Source organism: Lates calcarifer, linkage group LG7_1 (assembly GCF_001640805.2).
Source record: "Lates calcarifer isolate ASB-BC8 linkage group LG7_1, TLL_Latcal_v3, whole genome shotgun sequence".
NCBI classification, from domain to species: Eukaryota; Metazoa; Chordata; class Actinopteri; family Centropomidae; genus Lates; species Lates calcarifer.
This window is the reverse complement of record NC_066839.1, coordinates 5129284-5148468: the sequence shown is the minus strand read 5'-3', so window position 1 is coordinate 5148468 and position 19185 is coordinate 5129284. Positions and strand designations below refer to the sequence as shown.

The following is a 19185-nucleotide window of genomic DNA, read 5'->3' as shown; positions in this document are numbered from 1 at the left end:
TTTTTTTTTTTTTTTTTTTTTTTTTTTTTTGGGGGGGGGGGGGCATTTTTTGCTCTTATTGATTATTTTACTAATCAAATAATTTAGTATAGTAAAGTATTTTCTTTTCCGATTGATTACTTGACCATTTCTTACAAGAGCTGTAAGTTTTGTTCCTAATAACATTTTAAGAAACACTAAATATGAGCAGAATTTCCATATTTTGGAGCTATGGAATAATTTAGAACATGCCCAATGACTTTCAGAAATTCTGATATTCTTCTAAATTAACAAACATTTTCTCAATTAAAGCTGAGACCTGCACATAAAATCATATCCATGTTTAAACTGAATTTAAATTTAATGCTCAAATACTTCCTCTCCAGTTTGCTCAAATAATAAAACACTTACATTTTGTCTCACAATGATATAATAACCCTAACCCTACCTTACATGTAGTTTGTGTTCACTTTCACTGTGATGATGTTAAAGCCTGTCGCCACCAGAGGGCGCCACACACACAGACAGGCAGTGGTTTAATTCTGGTCCGTTAACAAAAAACAATGATGGGAACCAGTGACCCAGTTCAATACGTACCGCTGTTCAGTACGTACCAGAACTAATACTACAGATAGTTTGGTACCAAAAAGAAAGAAAGCAGGGTGACAGATTTTTAAAGGTGTAAGTTTTTATCGAATACCAAAATTTGTTAATTAAGGAGGAAAAATAAAGTAACTGACCCTAAAACGCCGTCAAAATGGCTTCCAACCGTCACCACCTGCAGTTATACCGAGTTAGATAGGCCTAATGCTCGTGTGTGCTCTACCCACCTCCTATATGCTAACTGTTATCTTAGGTTACTTTGTAACGTTAAAGTTATTGTTTTTTCTTTGCTTTGTTGATTTTGTTCCCTTGTAACTGAGCAATGATACACGGTAACGCTAGCTAACGCTGGCTAATGCTGGCTAACGACGGTTGACTCCACACCAGTACTAAATTATATTGCCACCAACTTGTTTAATAGTAGTTTAATGCATCCAAACCCATGCCGAATTGTACTTCTACACTGGGCAACTAAGACACACCTCCTTGTATTGCACATTAGCACGTCTATTATTTTATAGGAGTGTTTTCATGGAAAAATTGTATTTTTCACCAGAGATTCGGAGTGAATATTTGTCGAATATCCAACCTAACTTCACTGCAGTGTGCTGCACCGGGTGCAACTTTGTCCGCTAAATTTGTAGTTTCTGTTAGTTTGTTTACATGGTTTATCACTTCAGGTCACACCAGAATATGTGAGGAGAAATTTACTCACGTTGTGAGGCACAAATCAGGAAATAATGTTCACTCACCGGGATTGTCGTCACCGGATCTTCAAGTTTTACAAAAATCCAAGAAAAGAGTTAAAGGATAAGTCCAGGGTTTTTGTTATTATGAGACCTTCATTGTTGGTACACACAAGTACCACAAAACAGAAACAAACTAATCGACTGAAGCAGCCGTGGATTAGCAACCCCCATGTTCTGTGAGGTAAAATCGCTGTTTTTGTCAATGGAGTCTGGTGAGAGGGAACAGAGCGATATTAACACGTGTTTCTAATTAAACAAAAATAATTGTACTCTTGAATAGAAAGGTTTATCTCTGTAGGAATCCTATCCATAATGCTGTCAGACACTTTTAAACACGAGGGGTTAACTGCAGTGGAGCAAAATATAAGACAAATGTGAAGGAAAGTTCAACTGAACACTGGACAAATATAATTTGTCTTATTTGTCCATTCTTCCATTGTTTTCCCAGTTAAAAGGGGTTTTGGGGGAGTTTTTCCCTATACTTGACCACAATCAGTTTTTCTACTGCATGTCCCTTCTTCAGCTCCCAAATCTCGTCAGAATCAGAATCAGAAAGCTATCAAACGTCAACTTAAAAAAAAAAAAGTGGAGTCATGAAACTACACACCGCACATCATTGAGGACAAACAAGTTAACTTAAACAAGCTTATTTTTAATGGATCTGCAAAATTGTTTGAATTTCCAAAGAGAACTTCTGTACCTCCCGCCCACAGTTACCCAGTGGCAAACGTTACACAACGTTACAGAAACGCTTCCAACCCAAAGAAATCTGCATGCAGGAAAAAAAAAATTCAACCCAAAAAAGGGAAAAAAATAAAGTAAAATAAATCATACAGACAAAAATAAAACATCAATAAACAGGACATACTGTATAATGCCGTTCTCTTGGCTGGAGGAGAAATTCAAACGTTTCTGCTTCGGTTCGGCGTCTCCATGACGACGGCCGGCAACCGACAGAATATTAAACTGTAATTTCATTGGGTGGATGTGGCTCCGCCCACCACACAGCCCCGCCCCCGTCTTCCATATAAGGCACAGGACAAAATAAACCCCCACATACAAAAGGAGCTGGCCACGCCTCTGTCACTTGGTAACAAATTGTAAATGACCGAATACGGTTAGACAACAGAAACCTCACTAAATGTACAAAATGTTAATCCTACGTTCGTCTTTTTTTGATTGATTTTATTTTTTATTTCCTCTGACTGAAGGTGAGTGCTGCGGGTTCGGGGTGGAGGGGGTGGTGAGGGGGATTAAGGGGGTGAGGGTGTCCAACCAGGTGAGCTCAGGCAAAGGAAATATTAAAAATATGAGCTTGTCTTTCACACTTTTTTCTTTTTCTTTTTTTTTCTTTTTTTTAACAACCTTTAAAACAAATGACAAGAAACGTGACTGGATTTCTCTTTTTATCAGAAATAAAAATGATCATCAGATGGAAGAATATGAAGGGGTGGTGGAAGGAAGGAAGGAAGGAAAGAAGGAAGGAAGGAAGGAAGGGAGGAAGGGGGATTAAACGAGTGAAGTGGTTTATTGTTTTTATTCTGATAAAGAGACAGACAGAGTGTCAGTGTGCAAGAAAAACTCATGAGACAGGTTAGAGGGCGAGAGAGTTAGAGTTAGCAGTTAGAGAGAGAGAGAGAGAACAGGTGTGTGTCTGTGTGTGTTTGTGTGTGTGTGTGTGTGAGTTTGTGTGCGTTAGTGTGAGTGAAACAGAGGAGTTGTTCAACTGCAGCACTTGCTCTTCCAGCCTGTGACTCCACCTCCGCTGCTGATGTCAACGTTTTCACTGTTGGGCTCTTTTACAGGCGTCTGACGAGAAAACAAAAATAAACAGGTTAATTTAAATATTTTCCTTCATGGGTTAAGAAAATCCTCCTACTTCTTGAGCCAAATAAACTTTTTAAAAACTTTCTTGTATTTGCTGTGAAATGCTTCGCCACAAAGCTGAGTGGAAAAACTGACATTCCTAATTGTCGTTCAGTTTGCTTTTGTCTGACTAAAGGTTTTTTCACACACGGCACGATGCAAATAAACAATGTGAAAATGCACAATACTCGCTCACAAATTTACAGGACTGAAGCCACCACAGCCCACTGTGGACACATATTTAGGATGTCTGTGGGACTGTGGGTCCTGCTGAGGATGCTAGTGCTGCATCTAAGGAGACAGAGGACCCTGGATCTCGACCCAGAGCAGCCTCTGGCAGTTTGTGTGATTGTGATGCCTTTATTTGCAGTTTGAAAGCTCAGAAAAATCCTCCTCCTTCCGAAATAAATTACAATACTTTTTCGTCACATATTGTTCGCATTGTGTGTGAAAGTACTCAGAACAAAACAGTCAGAGTCTAAAACCTTAAGATATTCAACCCACAGTTATAACGACAGCAAACTGTCACATTAGAGAAGCTGGAAACAATGTTTGGTAGTTTTGCTGGGAAATGATTGACTATTAAAACCGTTACTGATCAATTTTTTTGTCAACCGACTGATCAATACATTATTTCAGCTCTGGTACTGATACAGTAAATTTCCTGGAGGTTCAATTTATAACCTGTCTATAGATAAAACAACTAGATGCCAAATAATATATCTAAAAGCAAACCTTTGTTTAAAGTGTGAGAGCAAGTTCAACTAACAAAAATATCCAAATTAACTGGATCAGAACGAACAGATTATTTTAGCCGGATGTTAGTCAGCATGTTAGTTAATTTTGAAGAACAGGGTCAAAGTATGACTCAAATAAAAGTACTGATGTTGGCTCTGAAAAAAAGACATTGTAGTTAAATCACACACCTTTCTGAGGATGTCTTCTGCTAACGTGAGGAAAGCCTTCTCGATGTTGATGTTGGCCTTAGCACTCGTCTCAAAAAACCTAATGCCATGCTCCCTCGCAATCTGTGGAGCAGAGAGGAGGGGAAGTTAGTGTGGAAACAGTTAAAGAACGAGGTCCAGTCCAAAAATAAAGTGGCTGATCTCCTGTGATCAGGTGTCGCTGGTGCTACCAACTCAAACACACACACACTGTTCTAGTCTGGTGGAGGGGTGTGTGTATGAGTAAGCAGATCTGTATCTGATGTTGCTAAATCTGCAGACTGACTAGTCACTGCTAGTTTACTTTGGTGCTATGAGCCAGAGCTGTAAAAGAGGCCCTGCACACCCACACGTGTTTTCACTTGTTCTGGCCGAGCAGATCTCTGAAACTGGGCGGTGCGGAGTCTGAGATTACATCAAGTGACCAAACTAATACAGGGCATGTACAGTAAGTGACGTCAACAAAGGCAGGAGTCACAACAGCTCTTTTTCAGTCATATATGCTGCACTTTGGGGTGTCTCCGTTTCTCTGTGTCCACCTTAAATCTTAGCTGCATTCAGACAAGAATCATGCCAGTTTACTGTATGTCACACTGTGTGGGATGGGTCCTGCTTCACAGTCTGTATCAGACTCTCATTATTGATTTGAGGAGTGTCACATTGTGCCATGAAGGCCTGGTGAATATAGTGGTGCACTGAGACTTTGTTTTAAAAACCTTTCTGGTCAAAATATGGTGCAAAAGACTGCAGAGAAACTGAACTCCCAGTACATCACATACACTGAACTCAGGGGGTCACAGCCTACACCCATCGAAACAACAGAGTGTGGTCTTGGTATTCTGAACAGTGCAGATGTCAGAGTTGACTTTGAAGACAGCAGCGAGCGGTGCTGACGAGCCTGTTTACATAAAAGGAAATCATCTCTCTATCAGTGATGTAGACGTGTTGTGGTTTTGTGAGGTCCAAGATGGTGTGTAGGCGGCGCAGGATTTTATTATTTATTGTTTGTCATTTAAATACAATTTTAATGTCTTATTTTAAATGTTTTTATATTTCTATGCATCTGTAAAGCACTTTTAATTGCCTTGTGGCTAAATAGTGCTATATAAATAAACTTCCCTTTTACAGCTGTTACTGCTCATAATACACATCTATTATTATTTTAATGAATACAATGCCTACACACAGTATGTCTGAATCATACCTTTGTCTATAAAGGTTGTGTCCTGAAAACAAAGCCCTCCTTTAAGCCATGACTACACAGCACAAGCTGCAGCAATATTTCAGTGTCAATTTATCGATATTCATGAACAATGCAGTTTTGTTTTGAGCATAAAAGCAGCAAGTTGAATGAGAATATTTGACCCTTAATGTCCTTGTTGTCAGTTCTTTTATAATAGAGGAATAATCACACAGTTATGACGAGGTACAGAGAGAGCGATGGAGCAATAAATGAACATTTACTGTGGGGTTAATTCATTTTAAAACAGTCATTTAGACTGAGAATAATGAAAAACAGTTCTAAATATTGCCACTGTAAAAAAAGATGTCTAAATAATTATTGTATATGAAAACTGCACCGGTTGAGACAATCATTAATCGTCCAACCTTTACAGTACAGCAGCGTCATTGAGTGTGAATTTAAGGATGTTTGTTTCCCTCTCTTTATTCGCTTCAAATGGCTTATGTCCCAATAAACTCGTACAGAACATAAGCCTTTATGGCATGTAAAGACAAACAGCACATTCTCTACAATGCAGTTTTTAAGCTGTAATTACAGTCAATACTAATTTCACCTGCTCCAGTATGTGCTTTTAAATCTATTCTTTCCTGCATCCTGCTGTTTCCCTGCTACTTCACTCTGTGTTTTCTGACTTTAGCCCAGCGCATCAGTGTTTTCATGTAAATGCAAACCCTGCTCTCGATGTGTCATGCTGTCAGTGTGAGAAGAGTGAGACTGAGATGTGATTAAAGAACAGACGTCTTCCTATATCCAGGAACTGAAACAAAAAAAAAAAAAAAAGCGGCAGCAACAAACGAGCCAATCAGCACGCGGGACCTTAGCTGACGAAGGGGCTGCTTATAGCTGCAGGGGACTGCACCATCTCACCTGCTCCCCCTTGGCTTTTGGTACGACCCTCTTGTCCTCCATGTCACACTTGTTGCCTAGCAGCATCCTCTCGACGTCCTCGTTTGCATGCTGGAAAAAGATAAAGAAGACAGAGGGGATTATTAGATTACTTCAGCAACATCAGACGTAACCGTCATCACTGGTTTTACCCACAACTACGATGACTGTATGTTTGTTTTGACTCATTCGCATTCAGATTAGTTCCCATCAGTCAACACCAGTGAAACACAGACCGGTAATAACAAGGTCATCTGTTCACACTGCAAAGCATCTAATGGCCACTAGGGGGCAGACAGACTAAATGAGAGTCTGCAGGTGAGTTACTTTCTAGATTTTCTTTTTCAACAACTCTGCTTCCCACATGTTCATCTGGACCTCCTCAAAGGATCGATTACTGATCAATCTAACAAGTATTTTCAGGATGACTGGTCTAAAAAATGTAAGAAAACTGCTAAAATGCCCAACTGATAAGGATATAATTAGAAAAGAGGTTAAAAAGGTTAATCCACTACTGTTGCCGCTCTTAAACAAGCAGTTAAATCACTTTTTGGTTGAAGGTCAAATATGAAATGTAGAATACAGATCATAAGTAGATATTGTATATTAAAGGGTTAAAATCCAAAAGGAGGGTTGGGAACCACTGATTTAGTCTGTATTCACAGGACTTTCCAAGTAACAGAAATCCCTGCATCCTATTCTCCAGAGTCGACGACAAGCTTTCACACACAGAGGTAACAATACGAGCAAGGCCGAGTTCTTAGTTTTGCAGGAAATGCAATGTGTTTCCTTTTTCCTCGACCAGGACTCAAACGCTCTTTAACAGCGAGGGCGAGAAAAATTACAAGAAAGCGTTCCAGGCAAATGAAGTCTCAATGCGTAACACCTTCAGACTGATCATGTGCTGTAACATTACAGTGTTCTGTTGCACCCAGGAATAAGATAATAGAGGCTATTGATTATAGCTGTGATTGTAGTTTCTCTGGTGTTTGATCTGGAATGGATCCCAGAAGATTTTACACTGAGATAAGGGAAAAGGAAAACAGTATAAAACACAAAGGGAGGTGGAAAGGAAAAGAAACACCAGCGTGGAAAAGCAAAAGAGAAATGGAGGCTCAACCAGAGGCAGTAATTACCCACAGAGATGCTTCTACCTCTCACAGGGGTGAGCTCAGCAGCAGGACAATCTGACCATATGTTACAGACAGCTTGTCTTGTCTGATAATCACCCAACCATTCTGCAATATCAGGCCAGTTGGAGACTGATGTCACCGAATGATACGTACATTAGTCTGTGCTTCCTCGCCCTTATGGCCTTAAATCCATTATGGCAAAATGCAGACGCAAACATCGGTCCTCATACTTCCTGTTAAATCCTGCTCTCAGCTACCCATAATGCACACAGACCTTTAAGGCTCTCGTACAGCACTGTTAGCACGGATAATCACGACACCAAAACATCTGAGAGGCAGCGAGAGAAAGTGTTTTAGGTTCTACATCCCAGATCGCAAAGTTACGAATAAAGATAAGGCTGTTTGTCGACTTCATAGAAGGCAGCAGTGAATTGCTGGTTATTTCAGATTTGTTCAATCTTGATTTTTGAAAAAATGACAGCCCCATCAATCCAGATATTTTAGCTTCACTTTAAGGGAGCTGTCATGTCATAAATCTTTAACACAGCAACTCAGTTGAACAAGCATGATGGAAAAAAGGATCATTTATGGACAGTGTGCAACAACACAGGGATATTAGAGATATAACTGGTACTTCCTGCTCTGTAAAGAATTATTTTTGGCATTAATCTGCCTGCTAAACAGTATGAAGCTTCTAAAGCACTAGGATTGTTTACATAACGCTGTGAGTGTTTAGTGTTGATGTTCAATATGACTAAGCACCCATATCTAGGCCTGTAAGGCCATTAGCATAATGGCTGTTAACAGGGCAATTAGTTCTCTCACCTGGAGCAAATCAGCTGTTGTTCCAATCACATCAACCTCTTTAAAATAAAACCTTAATCTGGAGTCTGTAATTCAACTTCTTGTTCTACTGATATTCAAGAAGTTAAACAGTAGAAACAGTAGAAACAGTACAATGAGTCAGGTGCATGTGGACATCTGGCTCATCTGATGGGATTTAGTCACAGATCAGCTAGCTAGTTAGCCACGTTAGCTGCATTCCCTTCATGTATTTGTCACTTGAACATTATGCCAAAGATAAAACAGCTCTCTGAAAGCCTCATAAAATCCTTCAGATTGTTTACCAGCATCATACACCCACATGATGAGATGGCCACTGAGCCTGGGATGACTGTGTGTGTGTGTGTGTGTGTGTGTGTGTGTTTTTCTTACCTCATCAATGTTGCGCAGCCATTTGCTGATGTTTTCGAAGCTCTTGGCGTTGGTGATGTCGTAGACCAGCATGATGCCCATGGCTCCTCTGTAGTAGGAGGTGGTGATGGTGTGGAACCGTTCCTGGCCCGCTGTGTCCCTGAACACACACACACACACACACACACAAGAAAGAGACGTTTCATTTGTTTGTTTGTATTCATTGTTTTCTTGTTTTAACTCCAGCTCTTAACCCAAACAATAAATGGTTCAGTAAGATCTTCACTGCACCACAGCTGAAACAGACCATAAAATATATTCAGGGTTTGATCAGTGCCAAGGATTACTTCAGAGATTCTTTATTCAGAACATCTGAGAAAATATTATTATTATTACTCAGTTACTTAGTAAAAAGGATACATTAGCTCTTCATTTTTTTTTTTTTTAGATCTCTACTTAGGCTCATTCCTCTTAGCTGAGAAAATGTAACTCCATCGACTGTTTTTTGGATTTATCAAATACCTGTTTAGTCTTTGAAATGTAAAAGAAAAAAACTTTCCAGAGCTCAAGACTCTCAAATATCCAGTCACAGTGATATAGGGATGGGCATTTGAAGAAATTTTCTTGATATATAATAGGAAAAATTAACGATCAATTATTGATGAATTATTATCCTTTATACTGAAAATGCCTGCGGCAGAACATAGGCGACTAAAGAAAGTGTGAAAAGTGAGTGAAATCTTTATTCCAAGAAGAAATTATAGTCCTCTTAAACAAAGCCTTTAAAGTTGAGCTAACAGAAAGCAAAACAACAAAGTCATCAATCACATCAACTGTTACAAAAATATGTTAATATAAGAACATTAGGTTATTTACTACAAACGATTTCCCTAAACTTCTCCTGCTCTTCATGTTTCCTTCGATTTCTACGACAGCTTCAAGACACAACCTCATCGGTTAAATTCCACACGATCGACAAAATCTTAGCGATTAATAATCAATCACTGATTATTTATGTCCAACCCTACAGTGATATATGACAAAGACAAGCAGCAAACTTCAGAAACCTGCAAATATTCTGCATCATTTCAGTACAGCTGAGTTTTTTTTAACAATATTTAATATTGTCTCTTCAATTGTTTTATTGTTCTTTTTCTCTTTTTATCTCTCTCTTAAATGTTGCTCTTTTTAAATTATTGTACATATTGTATTGTGTGAGGCATCCTGTAAGTCAGGTTTTAAAAGGTGCTATAGAAACACAGTTTATTATTGTTGCTTGATAACAGAGACTGATAAAAGTTAAATGATAAAATATTTAATGTCCCACTAGCACAATTCTGACTCTGAGAGGCCCAGAGGGGCAGTGTTATTTTAAAAACGTGTACTCCATTTGAGAAGCCTGCTAAGTCAAGTTGAACCTGGTGTACACACATCAAAAACCCACCGCAGGCAAACCATGTCCCTCACACATCTGCACTGGCATGCACCTCAACTATGACATTTTCCTGTCTGGGGAAACCCTGCCAACATCCATCTATCACTGCTCATACCGAGGAAAAGAGGAGCACCGGCCTCACATGAGCAACTCAAACCAAGATCGTCTCACTATGAAGCTTTGAAAATACTACAAGTATGATTTTAACTGAAAAACTGTGACCTGGTGAGCGAGTGTGACCGCGTCCTCGGGTGGTGAGGGAATACATGAGAGATTAAATCCAGACGTTAACGAGCTCGGACAGGAAGAGGACAAAATGTGATGTGGACCGAGACTGAGAGACGTAGAGCCACAGAGGCAGACTAATGGACAGTATCAGGCCAAATATTATCAAGTCTCAGACCAGAACCATGAATGAACACAAAACATAGACTGTGAGTTTCATGTGTGTTTGCAAATTATTTTATTCTGTAATCTAGATTTTATTATACACATATTTTACTTTAGAAGTCATAGAGGCTCCAGAGAAGTTCAGAGAAGAGCCTTCAATAAAACCTTAACAAATCTGCAAAATACAGCCACTTGAGTCCCTGTGCAGATTTTAATAACTGCCAAAAGATGCGTATGACAGTAAACAGCACATATGTGACAATAACAACAACAACATATCTCTGTTTTCTTTGTGGAAAACACTGGTGTTAAAGAAAGGTAATGATACAAGGAAGGACACTTGTTATAGACATTTCAGAATAATTCATCTCAGAGCTGTAATCACAAAACCACAATAACCACAAAACCTTGATGTTTTTGTTCAAGGTTATCATACGGTCAGAATCCTTCGATTTTCTTCTCAGTTATGTCCAAAAACAAACTGTATTTAAATGACTTATTTTGTGTGAATAACAGTCCAAAACCCAGAGATATTCAGTTTACTATCATAGAAGACTAAGAAATCGGCATATATTAACATTGGAGAGGCTATAATGGTTCATTTTTATCACTTTAATTCTAAAAATCTTAACAAACCTATTAATCAATCAACTAATAATTTCAGCTATACACCCATACCTAAGAGACCCTCCAAAGTCTTGAATTAAAGTCAGCATGCCTTTCACTATCATGTGTTTTTCTCTATTGTGAGCAGTGTCTCATGTAACAGTGGGTGTGGATGTTTAAGTGTCTCAATCTTCTAGATGACACTGAATGATTAAGTCTTGAATGAATGGACTCCTGTCTGCTGCAGAGGAGGAGATGCTCACCTTATCATGAAATGACCAGTATATCAGTTACAGTTATTGTGCACCAACCTTGTAACATTTGACCAACAATTGTGTGTTGTTATAGAGGAGATTTTTGTCTTTACCAACATGACTGTTCAACAGTATAAATGTCTGAATGTCTGCAAGTGTTTCAGTGTCACACACTACTGATTACAAAGTGTCATTTGACTTTGTAGTAGTGTAACATCATCTCAGTTTTGCTGGATGAAGATAAGAAAATGAAAGTTGATAGATCTTAAGATTATTTTGTCTTTCTTTATTTTCAAACTACCACTATAATGTCCTGACTTATGTTCATTCATTCTTCATTCTTGTCCCATATTTTGGACTGTTGTCAGACAAAACAAGACATTTTGAGACATCATGGAAACTTGTGATTGAAATGCGTCACTATTTTCTGACACAGAACAAACAAAAATAATGAATATGGCTGCAACTACTGCTTATTTTCATTATCAAGTAATCTAGGAAGGTTCTGCCCCAAAGCTCACGACAGTAAAAACCTTTAACAGGAGTTTCTGCTATTCAGTCTCAATAAATCAATTAATTGTTTTGTCCATAAAATAGTGAAATATGCCTGTTAGCATTTTTAGCAGCCCAGTGTGAAACCCGCAAATATTCTGTTTAATATCATGTACAACAGAGAAAAGCATCAAATCCTTGCATTTTTTTCTTTAAAAAGGACTAGAATGATTGTTCAATCAGTAATTTGCAGCTTTGTTGCAGCTCTAACAGATAATTAAAATAACACTTAGCTGCAGCCCTAAATAGAATCTAATCAAACCCTGTTAACCTAAGTTCAATATCAATGTGATAAAATGTTAGTGCTTTGTGTTTTGCAAAAGAAAATGTTACAAATCAAGTGATTTCAGCTGTCGAGTAAAGTGATAACCCTGCAGCAGACCTCCTGACGGACCGATGACCATTTCCTGTTCTAACATATTTCTGGGCTTGAGGGAGGTTTGTCAAACAGATGTTTCACTATGATGTAACGAGGCACAGAGACAGAAGAGGCTACACTAAGAGATGGTTTTTAACTTAGGGTGTTTCTTACTCTGGCAAAGACTACATACAAACAACATAACAATCCACTGACTCACCAGATCTGTAGTTTGATCTTTTTTCCTTGTAATTCAACAGTTTTGATCTTGAAGTCTATTCCTGTGGGAGAAAAAAAAAACAAAAACATATCAGCATACACACAAAAAAAAGGAGGCACAGACAATAAGAAAGACATGAATGGATAAATGGAGGCTTCAGCACTGATGGAGGGAGAAAGAAACACAGGGACATCAACAATACACATTTAGGAAGATAGAGAGAGAGAGAGGGAAGTGGAAAGTGAGTGACAAGTGTTTCCATCAGAGACAATAACATCATCTCTTCCTGATTCTGCAGTGTCATGCCCAGACCTTGAGCCTATCAGCAGACAGCTGTGGGTTCCGCAGCTGGATAACAATGAGCTCACACACATACACAAACCAGGTTACCGAGCAGAATCAGGTTAAAGCAGGAAAGCTGAGAACGCATTTGCATGCGTCACAATAACCCGTGTTTAAACACAGCTGGTTAGAAACATGATATTATAGAAGTTTTAAGTGATATCTGATGTGGAAGTCTGTGCACTCTGCGGTGGGAGAGCACACAGTTTTTCCTACGTGTGCTTGTTATTGAGTTTTACAAATAACCGACTGTGCAGCAGTGGAAACTTATGGAGTCTTATTTCTCTGTTTCCATATTCACTTGACTCTGAATTTAATTATTTTGGACACAAAGATGCAGCGCTACGTGTATGAAGGTTTACAGCCTTCAGGTTGTTCTTGGGCCTCCCTGTCTCTTTTACTTTATCCTACTCGTTTTGTCCTTTTTAAATCCGTGCTACCACCTCAAATCTGCGTTTTTTAAGTGCTACAACAGGCAAGTAATCCATGATCTTGACTCGAGCACAAGGGAATTTAGCATTTCTGTCACAGCAAAGCTACAACTCACCAAACAAGCATTTTAGGGACTGAATCTGGTCAGTTAATCGATTCACTGACAGACATAACCCCCTGAAACTTACACCTGCTGTCCCTGTTAGCTGACACTTTTTTGTGCAATTTAGTGTTGCTCTCAACGGTGCAAATACAAGATGGCAGCAATCTCTGCCGAACACATTCTGCAGCCAGGATCGAGATAAAAGTATAAAAGGAACAAAACCTGATCAGACTTTATGGTTGAAACTTGTCAGTAACATTTGTTGCTTGACAGATATCAAGAGGACATCACCATTCATATTTGATTTTCAGCTTTCTGGATGCTTATTCATCATTTCAGTTTGTAGCCTGTTAATAAATGTCAGCAGAAATTCACACAGGTGTGACACTGTCCCTGCAGACTAAATGGACATTCCTAGTTTGGAGTTTGTAGTTTAATACACTGAGGACTTTATTTTATTTTGGTATAGCATAAAATAAACCACATTGTCCCCATATGCCAACTTCATTTTTTTTTCCCCCCAAACAACTACTTCGTGTTCAAAGACATGCTTTAGTTTTTATGCTTATCAGGTCCTGCTAATCCCAAAAAGCTAGGAGAACTTAAAAACACAGACAAAACCAATGCACAGGTCTTCAGAGGATAAGGATGGAAAACAGAACACCTTATTTTATCTGCCTTTATGGACCAAGAGATTAAAACTTCAGTCAATAAACTGATGCAAAAAGTGAAAATGCCCATAATAGGTTACTTAGGTTTCATGGTTAACCCAAAGGTATTTAATTTATAATCACAAGAGAAAACAAAAAGCATCTGATTGTTTCAACTGCGACTTATCCAAATGACAATATTTAGTAAAGTTACCAGGTAAAGTATCACAGAGGAGTCCTGTTAGAAAGTAGGCATGACTCCTCTCTGTTTTCACTTTTGGCCAACGAGCAGGGTCTTCCTGTTAAACTCTGAGCTGTCAGTTCTGCTCCGGTCAGAAAATTGTGGATAGTTAAAAAAGACCAAGAAACAGCTGTGCTCTCTAGGTGGGGCAGGGCCATAGAATAATGAAGGAACTGGCCGCCAAAGTATGACTCACTAAATATTATTCACACCCCAGAGAGAGGGAGGAGGGGGAGAAGAAAAGATACAGTTGGATAGAAAGAAAAAGAGACAACAGGAAGAGAAGTTTTGCAGCTTTAAGTTTGTCTGCATACAACAGCAAAAACACTTGAATGAATCAGGGTTTTTTTCCTGGTGAGGTGCACTGGAGAGCTGTCAAGAAAATATGGGCATTGTGCAATCAACACAGCATTTACCCAATCACTGGAAAAGCAGGCGCAGTTCAGCAGAGAGAGGAGAGCGACGACGCTTTCTGCTGCCGGCCCGACGCTGGAAGTCTTAAACAGAAAGTACATGGTTTATGACCCGGCTTTCTTTTTAATCCCAGAGGAACCCGCTCCCTTCCACACAAGTATGAATTCCACTGTAGCTATTCGCCAGTTTTCCATGCAAAATTCATGATGTGTTGTGGAAAGAGATTTCAGATTTGCAACATTATGCATATTCAGCACTCTTGATATGCATAACCTCTAATATACGAGGAGGAGGGGAAGGGATAGAAGAGAGGGATACTCAGAGGACTGGAAATGAGGATGAGGCTTCTGATGAGAGAGAGAAGGGGGGTTTTCCAGTGGGGTATTTTGAGAAGCAGCTGTGCATCTGTGTCTCCAAAGGTATGAGTGCTGTGTCAAGAGGAGGAACACACTCTGGGTTCACATGTCCGCCTGGTTCTGCTGCCGTTTCCTCCCACAGTCCAGTTCCTTTCAGACTTTGTGATCATAGGTCGGAACCTGCTTTGTATGTAGAGTCTTTCTTGTTATCATTCTCCAATCATCTGTCCATAATGTAGAGACAGAGATGGGGAAGAAACTTTTGATGTTTTCAGTTACAGCCACTTGGAATAATCTGCAAAAGTAATATAATTCAAGGACTTTAATATCTCCGGCTGAATTTGACTTGACTTTGACTTGTAAGTTTATGGTAAAAAACTATTTGAGTGTTTTGTCTGCATTTTTTATGCTGCTTTTTATGTTCTAAAATAAACTAAATATGTGAAACTATAACCAGTATCCAGCTACACTTCTGCATGTTCATCATTTGTCTGTACTAGTTTGTGACGTCTAGTAATCATACAGTGATACTGCAGTCTTCAGCAAAATATAACAGAAAACGGAGGTGAAACCACCAATCATATAATATCACTGACTGAGGAATAAGATACCACAAGGCAGCGCATACTTCTGAAAAGGCTCTGGCTCGTTCGGAAGTAAAACCAGCAGGTTTCTTGGCAGCTAGAGCTTAGCAATGCCCAAAAAAATTGATCTCTGAATAATTCTACATACTCGCCTCAATAACGATAAAAGGCAACTGCAACGTCTGGATAGTATGATCTGGGGTGGATATTCTTAACTTTTGCTGCACGCTGCTTTGTTTTGAGCGCAGATGCAGAGCAGACACAAGACGAGACGAGACGAGACAGGAGCTTGTGACTGAGTTGCAGTTTTTAAAGGGAACCGGTGAAAGCTTTTTACAGAACACACTGACAGAAGTAAAATTATGCCGGTTGGCATTTCCTAACCTCGGTATCTCTTTACCTTTTGCCACCTTTTAGATGAACTAAGGTGTAACCACTGCAAGGGAACACTTCCTAAACTAAATGACAGCGGTGCCTGTTGTGGACAGTTTCAGTTCAAGAACTATGATCATCCTCGTTTCTGGAGACCTTGAATACCTCACTGACTAACATGAGATTTTGCCCGGTAATTACCTGAGTTTTTGGATAAATTAGAAAAGAATGGCGCATGTTTACAGTAGTGACATCCAGCGGGACAAAGTTAATCATTTAACAGCCTGTAAACCACAACATTAACCCAAGTAGAACAGGCACTTACTGAGCTTCATTTAAAATGCAGGCTTTACAATGTGCTGCTGAATATGTTTTCCCCTAAAGTGAGGTAAAGTACCACTTTCAGTTGCTTCAAACACATACAGGCACTGACGTACTTGACTTACTACCCAATTTGGCAGGGAAAACACCGCTGCAGAGAGCAAAGGTCACTACTGGTTTTTGTTGAAGAACTTGTCAGTCTGCTCTGCTGCATCTCACCAATATCACACATCTTGGCAACTTTAACCCAACCAAAAAACATAATCATGGTAACTTTGATAGCACAGACTATGACTGCATTTGAGACACATAACTGAGTGTAATATTACACAAATACTAGGCTGACTGCAAGACAAAGCAAAGTCAAGACCCAGACTAAACCATAAACAAACACATAAATACCTACATGTGACGGCAAGCTTTACAAGAGCGCGACAGTTCGTGGCTGTACCTCGACAAATCTAATCTAGCCTGGATGCCACTGGGAACACTGTTGCCCATTATGGTCGTGTGTTCTTAGGCATACAATCAGGAGGAGCCGTCAACACTTTGGTTACGAAAAAACTGGGCTTGAGAGTAAAGCTCAATGAAGAGATCATAACGCCAAACAGCCGGCTTCATGTGGTTCAGCAAAACACATCTAATGTTACGTTATTACTCAGCACTGATCTTAAGCAACAGGGGTAAATGGAGCCTTCACTTGGGCTGTGCAGGGATTTGACATAGCTTGACACTTGACTCATGTGAGCGTGATGCTGGACGCATGCGTGGAGGGCGGGGGGAGGAAAAAGCTGATGATGCCACTATGATGAATTGTTTATGGTTCTCCACTGAGCAGACATGGAAAGTTACTAAGTATATTTACTTGTGTTCTTAAATATGAATCAGAGGTGCTTGTACTGGAGTGTTTTTAAGTATGAGTTTCTGATACTTTATACCTCTACTTGATTACATTTCAGAGGGAAATCCTGTACTGTTTACTCCACAGCAGTTATCTGACAGATATAGTTACATTACAGAGTCAGAATTTAGATCAGAATCAGACTTTATTGCCAAGTAAGTCTGCACATACAAGGAATTTGTCTTGGTATATTGGTGCTAAAGGACAGTTATAGTAAAAGAAAAGAGCGAAAAGCAAGAACTATATTTACAAGGAAGATAGAGAACACTGGAGCTGTAAGTAATGATTATATTCTTTATTAATCGTATACGCATTTGCTCTATGAAATACACATATGAAGTGGTGAAAAACGTCCATTCAAACTTCCAACAGCTCAAGGTGACATCTACAAATTTCAGACATTTAATGATTTACCATAAATGACGTGGAAAAGCAGCGAATGATCACATCTGAAAAGCTAAAACAAGCAAATGTTGTGGCTAAGACGATAAAACAATTGTCAAAATACTGTTTTTGTCAATTAATTTTCTCTCAAACAACTAACTGATTCAACAACTATGTCCATAAAAGATTAAATCTATTGTCCTAGAGAATACTCAGCAACAGTGTTTAAACTAGTGTTCTGCACATACTTTAGCAGCAATTACGACGAAGTAATGTACTAAAATATATACTTCAAGTACATTTTGTTACTTAAATCAGTACTTTTAACTACGTATTGTTTTGAAGAAGGTCGTTTTATATACAAGATCCAGGGAATTCTTATCTTTACTGTGTAATTCATGACAGATCCATATAGATATAAAGATTGATAATGAGATGTAAATGACAGCTTTTTAGTGCTGCTGTAACCCCAGCACGGCCCTGTACAGCTGCTAGCCTTGTTAGCTTACCATCCACTGGGTCAACTGACATGACAGCAAATCCTCCAGCACCTAAACCGGTTAGACTTGCCATTACTGGCAAACTAAACCAAAATAATACTTGTGTTTTGTTATTAAAGTCGCAGTCATTTGAAAAAATGGGTAACTGGGTTCCAGCCAAGAGCTGCACAGCTAGCTTCCCGGCTAACCTGTGCAGGCCTGGAGAGCCGCTGCATGCTGATAGCACACTGGCTAACCAAATATGTCCCTGCCTACCATTTCCAGGTGCGGGTCAGTGTCAAGCGAAGCGTCCGCAGCTGTCAAACAAGTGAAAATGAGAAAGCCCAGCGGCCCCGATCTACTCCTTACCTATGGTGGAGATGAAGGTTGTGTTGAAGGCGTCGTCAGAGAAGCGGAACAGCACACAGGTCTTCCCCACGCCCGAGTCTCCGATCAGAAGCAGCTTGAACAGCAAGTCGTACGTCTTCTTCGCCATTGAAAAACAGCTTGTGTTTACCCAGATAGGTACAAAAAAAGAAACGAATAAACCTAGCACGCCTGTGTGAAGTCTAAAGCCAGCTCCTTAGCCAAACTGACCAACCGCCCCGCTCCTCTTTGACTGTTAACAGTTAACAATCTGGGATTTGTTGATTAGCTTGGCGAGCTAGTTGGCTAAATACCACCCAAATACCGTGTCCGTAGACGTGTCCGAGAAATTATATTTCCCGAGCCCGATCGTTTTCCCCGCTACAGCATGAGAACAGAAAGCAAAAATAGGATCTCCTCCCGTGTGATTCCTCTTTTCCACTCTTTCTTTTCTCCCACACAGTCGGGACAAAATGGCTTCTCTCTCTCTCTCTCTCTCCCTCTCTCTCTCTCTTTCTCTACCCCGAGTCACTCTTTCTTCAAACTAACGGCGAGCTAATTCAAATTCTCGGCACACCCCGTCATTCCAGAGCCTCGCCAGAAGCTCGACCGAGAGAAATTTGGAAGAGAAATCTCGATGTCAAAGTGTGTCACGATCGCTGTCCGTGCGGAGTTATTTCGCCCTTTCTTTCTGGAGAGATTAGAACTGAAATGTAGACGACCGCCGTCGCCTTCGAATGGGAGCCTCCACGGCGACACCCTGAACCAACGATCACGCCTCTTTCCCCGCCCCTTCTGCCAACTTCCACTCGTCTGATTGGCTAATGTT

At 39.7% G+C, this 19185-nt stretch overlaps 1 protein-coding gene across 1 annotated transcript; it reads right to left on the bottom strand.

The window, feature by feature from the left end:
- Nucleotides 1–1962: 1962 nt before the first annotated feature.
- rab10 (RAB10, member RAS oncogene family) lies at nt 1963–19106 on the bottom strand. Its single transcript, XM_018685120.2, has 6 exons — nt 18360–19106; nt 12412–12472; nt 8618–8756; nt 6252–6341; nt 4124–4225; nt 1963–3140 (listed from the first exon to the last, which is right to left on the bottom strand). The coding sequence occupies exons 1-6, from the start codon at nt 18484–18486 to the stop codon at nt 3054–3056; spliced, it is 606 nt and encodes a 201-aa protein (XP_018540636.1). The 5' UTR covers nt 18487–19106; the 3' UTR covers nt 1963–3053.
- Nucleotides 19107–19185: the final 79 nt, after the last annotated feature.

Bases quoted from the DNA above. Each gene is read 5' to 3' on its own strand.
- rab10 (XM_018685120.2), bottom strand. From the start codon at position 18,486: ATGGCGAAGAAGACGTACGACTTGCTGTTCAAGCTGCTTCTGATCGGA. The intron at 6,342-8,617 runs GTAAGAAAAACA...ATCTTTTTCCAG, and splicing joins GGCTGCGCAACATTGATGAG to CATGCAAACGAGGACGTCGA. The intron at 3,141-4,123 runs GTGTGTGATTTA...TTTTCTCGTCAG, and splicing joins CAGAAGACATCCTCAGAAAG to ACGCCTGTAAAAGAGCCCAA.